We start from the raw sequence: 9,361 nt of genomic DNA, 5'->3' as shown, positions 1-9,361 counted from the left end.
TTTCTCCATCACTGTCTCTCTTTGTCTCGCTCAGGTATGTTGATCAGACGTGTGTTGAATGTGTCTCTGGGGATTCTGATAGCTTATCTGAGCGTCCCGGTTGTGATGAACCTGCTGAGCTCTAGACAGGTGATGAACACCTCATTTGATCCCCTGCGGATCGTCAACACGTACGGAGCCTTCGGCAGGTACCGCATCCATCTCTATCACTGCGTTTCAGTCCTCTCTATATAAACCTCAACAGTAACCAGCAGATGGCAGAGCCGGTGCACTTCTAACCGTGTGTCTCTGACGGCGCAGTATCACTAAGGAGCGGACGGAGGTGGTGTTTCAGGGCACGCTGAGCGTCAACCACACCGGAGAGGGCGTGGTATGGGAGGAGTACGATTTCCTGTGCAAACCTGGAGCTCTGGATAGAAGGCCGTGCCTCATCTCGCCGTATCACTACAGACTGGACTGGCTCATGTGGTTCGCTGCTTTCCAGGTTAGTCTCCATGAAATCAAAATGCACAATTCTTGGGTTTTTTTATGGAATATTGCAGTATTTATTATAAATGATTTATTATAAATGAGGAGGTCATAATATAATGCCATTTTACAATGTCTTGAGTTTGTTTTTGTGCTGTACTAAAACTGGTTCTCATTCTTGAATGTTAAAAAACACATTATTTTCCTCATATTCTCTATTGTTGCAGCTCCTCTCTTCCCAGTCTGTCAGTAACGCTCTGTTTCTATGAAGCCCCTCCTTCTGAAAAGCTCAATGTGCTCTGATTGGTTGCCTACAGCAGTGTGTTGTGATTGGTCAAGCGCTTCGAGTGTGTTTGGGAAATGTCCCGCCCCTTACCATAACCGCAAATTTCAACACACTGCTAACTAACTCAACCAGGCTCCGCCCCTTTATTCTGCATATGAATTATTTAAATGAGGAATTTTGTGACGTGTTCGTTCCTGGAAGAAAACTCAAGACTACAATGGAGTTCAGAAACAGTGTGCATTAATAATAGGATCCCTGTAAAATGAATGTGACTCAGAATAACTGAGTTTGAACAACATTCTCTTCTCTGGGGATGAGGGCGGGGCAACCTGTCACTCAAATGAGATCCACCAATAGCAAATCACAACCATCCAATTAATTCCCCACAGACAAAATCAAGCCCCGCCCTACATTTGTTCGGATATACGTCACAATAGGGAAGAACAGACTAGAGAACTTCTGTTTCATGTGACTTTTAAGTTAAAATTCGGTGTATAAACCACATTTTGTTATTACATTCAGAAATAATGTAAAATACAGATAAAATATAAAGTTAGGTCAGCTTTATTTAGGTGCTTTATACAATACATATTGTTTCTTCACATTAATAAACAGGAAAATAACTGAATCAATAATGCAAACCATCAAATATGAGACAAATTCAAATTCTGCTGTAAAGCAGCTCTAAAAGACAGTGTCATTATTCAGATCAATTCAGTTTTGATCTTATCTGACTGTCAGTGCTTTCATATTGAAATTAATACAGAATATTAAGTGTCTTTTAAATACTGTAAATGTTTAGTATTTCAGTTCTCCTCATTCCACAACATGTCCTTTAATTTTTAATGATATTCACCACAGAACAGAAATGTAAACAGACATGAATTATAATGGCAATCCAAATGTGTGAACTTTGTGTGTTTTGTGTGCGTGACATTAATTGCATGATATAAGTCGTTTCAGATCATTAAAAAATATGTACTCTGAAAAAATACAGCAATCTGGGTTTTTTAGCATCTGCAAATCGATGTCAAAACTACATTAAAAATACATTAAAAATCACTCGAATACACCTCTTCTGTGATGAAGATATTTTTAGTTTCCGCATTAAAATTCATTTTGATGTTTTTTTGGGTGGGGGCATAAATTAAACTGTGTCAGAATGTGCTGTTAATAATTATATATTAATAAATCAAGATATCTGTACAAAAATATATATACTTTTATCTTCCTTGAAAAATATATTTAAAAACGTTTTTGAAAATAATGTTTAAGATATGTACACATACACTACCGTTCAAAAGTTTGGGATCGGTAAGATTTTTAATGTTTTTAAAAGAAATTTCGTCTGCTCACCAAGGCTGCATTTATTTAATTAAAAATACAGTAAAAACAGTAATATTGTGAAATATTATTACAATTTAAAATAACTGTTTTCTATTTGAAAATATTTGAAAATCAAATATATATCCAGTGATCAAAACTGAATTTTCAGCATCATTACTCCAGTCTTCAGTGTCACATGATCCTTCAGAAATCATTCTAATATGCTGATCTGCTGCTCAAGAAACATTTAATGTGTACAGATGTACAAATTGTACAAATTGTTTTCAGGATTCTTTGATGAATAGAAAGTTCAAAAGAACAGTGTTTATTTGAAATATAATCTTTTGTTACATTTTAAATTGAATTTACTGTCACTTTTGATCGATTTAATGCATCCTTGCTGAAAAAAAAAAAAAAAATGTCTTTAAATTCTTCTTCAATTCAAAATTAAAAATAAAAATTCTTACTGACCCCAAACTTTTGAACGGTAGTGTATAATGTTACAAAAGCTTTGTATTTCATCAAGGGATCCTGAAAAAAAGTACACAACTTTTAACATTGATAATAATAATAAATGTTTCTTGAGCAGCAAATCATCATATTAGAATGATTTCTGAAGGATCATGTGACACTGAAGACTGGAGTAATGATGCTGAAAATTCAGCTTTGATCACAGGAATAAATTACATTTTATATTATATTCCAATAGAAAACAGTTATTTTAAATTGTAATAATATTTCACAATATTACTGTTTTTAAAACAATGCCAAACTTTTGAACGGTAGTGTATATTTAAGGTGTAAGGAAAATATAAACTTTTTACAGGATGCTTTCACCAAATTTTGTGTAAAAACTTTCTGATCATTTTTTGTACAAAACCAACATGAATAAATATAAAGGGTACATTTATATTTGTCATTGACAGTTTCCAAAACAAACAAACCAAAAAACTTTTATTTGATATTTTTTCTCAATTGTAATGTGGATGTGTGAGTTGAATAGTCTTTGTCAGTGTAAATCAAATGGATATGAAATCACTGCCGTCACTTTCTCTTAATGATTCCTACAGCAGGAGATGAATTTTAACCAGGTACAAAAACCCTGGTCAATGGAAAGCGTTAAGATTATTTATAACCCTTATGTAACACATGCACACACACCGATAAGAATTCAGCTGCTCAGACAAATGAGATCATCAATCTCCTGAATCGCTGTTTTATAGTACAAACAGACATCTCACGGTGTCCCAGATGTGAAGTTTTTCCCCTCGGGACTTAAACCTGCAGTGATGCTGGAGTTTGACGACTGTGATCTTTAAGCGAATGTGATCTTTGAACAGCTGCATTGCAGCATGTGATGGAAGCTTCTTTCAGTAACCGTTGTACTGTAAACATCTGTAAACACGGAGTTGTGCTGGAGATCTTTGCACCAGTGTAGTGTGGATGAGGGAGTTTGTGCGTACAGTGACTGATCTTGGTTTGAGCGGCTCTGGCGCTGTGGTACGGTTCTCATTTCTCCGGCTTTGTCTCTTTCAGACGTATGAGCAGAGCGAGTGGGTTATTCACATCGCTGGCAGACTGCTGGCAAATGACTCGACAATTCTTTCCCTAATGGGACACAATCCATTCCAGGACAGAGAGAAACCGAGGTAAAATTCAATACAAGAAGAAAGTCACTAACCATCAGATATCACTCAGGGCATGTACTGTAAACATTCCATTATGAATTAAAATTAAATTAAAATAAAAGCAGATATTAGAGGACTTAAACCAGGTTGGATTAGGATTTTCATTTTGTATTTATTATTTTAATCTATTGGTTTTTTTGTATTTATTATAATTATTATTATTAATAATAATAATAATGAAAAATATCAATTATGAATATTATACTATATTTAATATTTTAATATATTATTATTATTATTATTATTATTATTATTAATATTTTCTTTAATTTTTATTTCTTAAAAGTTAATTCAATTATTCACTTTTCCAGCTATTTTGGTTAAATTTTCAATTAACAGTATATTAATAATAATAATAATAATAATAATGATGATTATAATAATGACAAATTAAAAACTATTATTACTATTATACTATATTTAATAACTATATTTAAATATATTATCATTATTATTATTTAATATTTTATTTTAATTTTTATTCCCTCAAAATTAAATTAATCCCATTTTCATCTATTTTGGTCAGATTTTCAATTAACAGTTTGTTATTAATAATAATAATAATAATAATAATGACAAATAATACTACTAATATTACTAATATTATTATTAAATTATTTTTGGTCAAATTTGCAATTAACTGTATTTTGTTGTTGTTATTATTAATAATAATAATAATAATAATAATAAAGACACATTATACTACTATTTTTATATAATATTTTTAATTTTAATTTTATAAAAGCTATTTTGGTCAAATGTTCAATTATATTATTAATATTATTATTATTAATAATAATAATAATAATAATAATAGTAATAATAGTAATACTACTAACAATAATAATGGCAAACTAAAACCAATTATTACTATTATTCTATATTTAATAACAATATGTAAATATATTATTATTATTATTATTATTTTATATTTTCTTTTAATTTTTAATCCCTCAAAAAAAAAAATCCCATTTTCATCTATTTTGGTCAAATTTTCAATTAACAATATTTTTATTATAAAAATGACAAATAATACTACTGATATTATGTAATATTTTTCTTTAAATTTTTATTCCCCTAAAAAATCTCATTTGCATCTTTTTTGGGTCACATTTTCAGTTAACAATATTATGGTAAACTTGTTCTCATAAATAAACAGTCCTTAATGAATGTGCAGATCGACACTTGCTTTGATATGTTGTTATACTGTGCAACAATTAAACACATGCATCTTCAAAGTGAAACTTATCACTCAAAGTGTTTCTTTTCAGAGTCACTTTATGTTTATGTTGAAACTGAAGTCTTTAGCTCCTTCCTGTGGAACTTTTATCACAGTTTTAAACGGCTTTGAAATGAGCTAAACATGTTTCAAAATGCATGAGTTGAATGTGCCGAGTTGGATTTGATTTATTTGTCGTTTCAGGTGGATTCGAGGAGAGCATTTTCGATATAAATTCACACGGCCTGGCAGTAGCAGTGCCGCCCAGGGGAAATGGTGGGTCAGGAAGCGCATCGGACCCTACTTTCCCCCGGTCAACCTGGATGGCCTCAGGGGGTACTTTCAGTCCAGAAACTGGCCTCTACCAGGCAGCCGATAAGCCGTCTTCCCATACAGGACATCTTGGACATCCATTTGTCATTTCTGTATGTCACACACTGAAGTATATCCTATTTGAACTGTGCCAAAGACGATCTGTTACATAAGAGACTTCTAAAGGCTACTCTTTTGTGTCCCTGAGGAGAGAAGCATGTGTTGAATCAAGGGCTGTTTTAAGCCTGCCAACAAAAACAGCCTGTTTCCAGAATTAATATGATTTTGATTTCTATCAAAGGCTACATTCACATTGTAATTGCTGTGATACTGTTGAACATTAAATTAAATAATGCAAACATACAGATTATTTTCAAATAACCAGCTGAGCTTTTCATTCAATAAATGATAACTGAAAAATCAATTTCAGGTGCTTCATCTGATTAAAACAATGGCTTTCTTGTTTCTTTTTATTAATTGCTTCATTTGTGTATTCCAAGCGCAACAATATTGGCTCAGCTGTGAGTTTGGGACAAGACAATAAACAAGACAAATAGTCCTAACAGGGCAATCATTTTAATCGAAACAATCCTGCCAAGTGTGAAACACGCTCAAGTCTAAATGTTTGCTCCTGTGTGCTAGAAGAACAATCTCTTTTTCAGCATCTCAGGTTTTCAAAAGGTTTTCATCTAATGCTGTGTCCACTACACACAGGATATAAATACAAACCCTTTACAAATTAATAATAAACACAGACAATACATTCAGAATGGGATGTATAGTGGCAAGTGAGTGATGCAGTGTTGCTTTGAGGTAGAAACTGTAGTGGATAAAAAAGCATAAAAATAGAAGTGTGGACAGACCCAAAATAGACAATATATGTATAGAGTACATGGAAACATAAATTGAAGTCCGTTGACAGACATCGTCTCTGTGCTGAGAAGAGAGCAGCTCCTGCAGCACTTTCCAAAAAAAAAGAGAGCTGTCAATCAAATAAAATTGGTAAACAAATTAATTACAATGAATAGTATAAAATAATTGATGTCAATATTTAAGTCAGGTATAGGCATGATTAAATGTGTTAATATTTTATTGCAATAATAAATTATTATAATATGCTATATTATATAATATACTTTTAAAAATATATACTAAATTAACACAATTTACAGTCCTAATTTCAGTGTATTACTCCTGTCATTTTTTTTTTCAGATACACAGTTACACAGAACTATGCAAAACTGTAAATGTTTTGATTATTATTTGATTATTTAATATTTTTTTAATTTTTAATTCCCTCAAAATTAAATTATTCCCATTTTCATCTATTTTGGTCAGATTTTCAATTAACAGTATATTAATAATAATAATAATAATAATGACAAATAATACTACTAATATTATGTAATATTTCTTTTAATTTTTATTATTATTAAATTATTTTTGGTCAAATTTGCAATTAACTGTATATTGTTGTTATTATTATTATTAATAATAATAAAGACAGATTATTAATATCATTATAAATAATATTATTAATAATAATAATAATTATTATTATTTTATAACCAGTTCAAGAGAGAGCTTTAAAGTGCCCATTTGACCAGATATGAAGACATGGAAAAGCAATAGCTCTTTAAATATATTATATTTAGTGCTGTCAAACGATTAATCGTGATTAATTGCATCCAAAATGAAAGTTTGTTACATAATATATGTGTGTGTACTGTATATATAAATACACACACATGCAGGTATGTATTTAAGAAAACAAAGGCATCTAAATGAAATGCAGGTGAAACTAATCAGTAAATATGGAAATGAACTGGTCAGCTAACAATGACAGGGAACACGGGAAAACAGGAACAGACCCAAATTTGAGGGTATGTTTACACAACAATCTACTAAAAACTGGAAAGTTTTTCCTTTGCATTTTTCGCGTACAGATGACACCATTGTCGAAATGATCCCGTTCATGGTCGGCGCGCATGGTCCAAATTCAGGGTTGTATCTATTCTAATGAGTCATGGGTGTGTTTTGGTCATAATGTGCAAAAAAACAATCAGACTCTCATCTCCCATTCCCTTTAAAAGGTGGCTGCACTCACTCCAAGGCAGAATTGCTATTTACATGGTGGAATTTGCAAGAAACACTGCTTTAACCTCATGAACGAGCAGATCTGTTTCCTCGCTAGAGAAGCGTCTATGAGACATCTACGGGACAAGCCAGATTCCACCAAAGCATTTTTATTTTTACGCACACAATAATCATCTTTTACATTATAATCCTTTTATTTTTAATATTTGGCATGTTTGTGTGCTGCTGTGTGTGTAACAAGCAGAGTGTACACGCGTTGTGCACCCGCATATAGGCGCATATTACTAATGCGCTCTTTAAATAACAAAAAAATACTGCGGCATTGACTTTAGAGCAGGTTTTTGTTGGTCAATGGCACAGTCGTTTTCAGTTGCCATGGGCAGATGGGCTTGAGTGCATTTGCTATTTAAACAATGTGGCGCAGAATGTGAAAATGATAACTGCGTCAGGCTGAAACTAGCAAAAAACACTTGCGTCACGCATGGCATCGCATTGCGGCGGGTGAATGATAGGGCCCTTAATGTGCATGCACCTGACATCACCATCATTTTCACAAATTTGTGTTTAGTTTACACAGATATGTAATACGTAAAATATTTACAAACCCAGGGATTGGGTTGTTTTCACCCAGCCATTTTTTCAACCAATTTTTGATTTATTTTTTTAGCCAGCAATATAGTAATATAGTAAAAGGGATGTTTTTGCTCATCCCCAAATAGGGGCAAATTTGTGGGGTATTTTAAGCTGAAACTTGACCAGATGAGAGACTTATATTACATCTTGTTAAAGAGGGCATAATAGGTGCCATTTAACCCAACCTGCTGAGTTTGTCCATATTTAACCCAAATTGGATTGTTTTAACCCAGCATTTTTTAGAATGTTGCTTTTCAAAAACTTGCACTTTGAATTCCATTTTCAAAAGTTTGCATTTTCAGGCCCCCAAAAAGCTGTTGTCGTGTAAACGCGTAAAAAGTTTTAGTTGAAAACAGTGTTGTGTAAATGGCTTCCAAAACAAAAATCAACTAAACAAGACATACGTGACTAATGTACAATATAATATACTCCTTCAGATGTGGGTTGCATCCTTTCTGGATCTAGATTAGGATATAATATAATGAACATCATCCTCCTGAAGCAGGTTGCGTCTTTTCTGGATCTAGATTGTCTTCATCAGATCATCAAATCTTCAAGAATAAGACCTGCATGATGTCATAATGAGCCACAATTGGCAAGCGCTGGTGTCCGCAGACGCAAGACAGACCGGCCATCTCTAAACTGATCTCTCACTGACTTTGAGCATCTGTTTCTGGTAATTATCCTTCCTCATTTAGGTTGAGCAGTTGCCATTGGACAGATCCTTTATTTGCAGCGGCGAATAAGTGAAGGGCTCATGACGAGTAATTATATTAGGAGGTGACAGTGTGTCTCCATAAAGGAGAGATTGTATTGCCTGTAGGTTAAGTTTGATATGTTAGACTGAGCCTGAGAAAGGAAGAAATCAATTAGAACGTAACTATAGCAACTGATCCAAGCGACAGGTGTAGGATAAAAATGACCTTTGTGGGATAGTCATTCAGTGCACTTCATGCAATTCATGACAGTAGCAGATGGTCAGAAGGAAATCTTAAGGCTGCGGATAATTGTTTTGTTTTTTAAGGAATAATTTCTTATTACGATTGTAACAAATGATAGCTTTTTTTAGTCATGTGAGTCACTAGTGACTATACATGTACTGAAGCTTATGTAAGAGTCTGTGTTGAAAAACTGGTGTTATATTTTCCACACTTGAACATGAGTCATATCTTCACTTGAATAACGAGTCAGACTTTTGACTGTCGGAATAAAGTCCGGCCAAGAATATTGCAACATAAATATCTTGTTATTTTTGGTTACTTTCATTAATAGTAGCATAATGTACTATTGAAATGACTTCGAGCTTACTCTAAAAAATGCTGGATTAAAAAC

At 32.8% G+C, this 9,361-nt stretch overlaps 1 protein-coding gene across 1 annotated transcript in view; it reads left to right on the top strand.

Annotated features, from left to right (window-relative positions):
• Positions 1-5,681, top strand: part of lmf1 (lipase maturation factor 1) — a 42,795-nt gene extending 37,114 nt beyond the window's left edge. The window contains exons 8-11 of the mRNA XM_067369556.1: positions 35-188; positions 301-484; positions 3,617-3,729; positions 5,192-5,681. Coding sequence (XP_067225657.1) covers positions 35-188; positions 301-484; positions 3,617-3,729; positions 5,192-5,366 — 626 coding nt within the window. The 3' untranslated portion in view covers positions 5,367-5,681. The remainder of the gene's footprint in view (positions 1-34; positions 189-300; positions 485-3,616; positions 3,730-5,191) is intronic.
• Positions 5,682-9,361: the final 3,680 nt, after the last annotated feature.

The sequence above is a fragment of the Chanodichthys erythropterus genome, chromosome 19 (genome assembly GCF_024489055.1).
Source record: "Chanodichthys erythropterus isolate Z2021 chromosome 19, ASM2448905v1, whole genome shotgun sequence".
NCBI classification, from domain to species: Eukaryota; Metazoa; Chordata; class Actinopteri; order Cypriniformes; family Xenocyprididae; genus Chanodichthys; species Chanodichthys erythropterus.
This window is presented reverse-complemented; position numbering and strand designations above follow the sequence as displayed.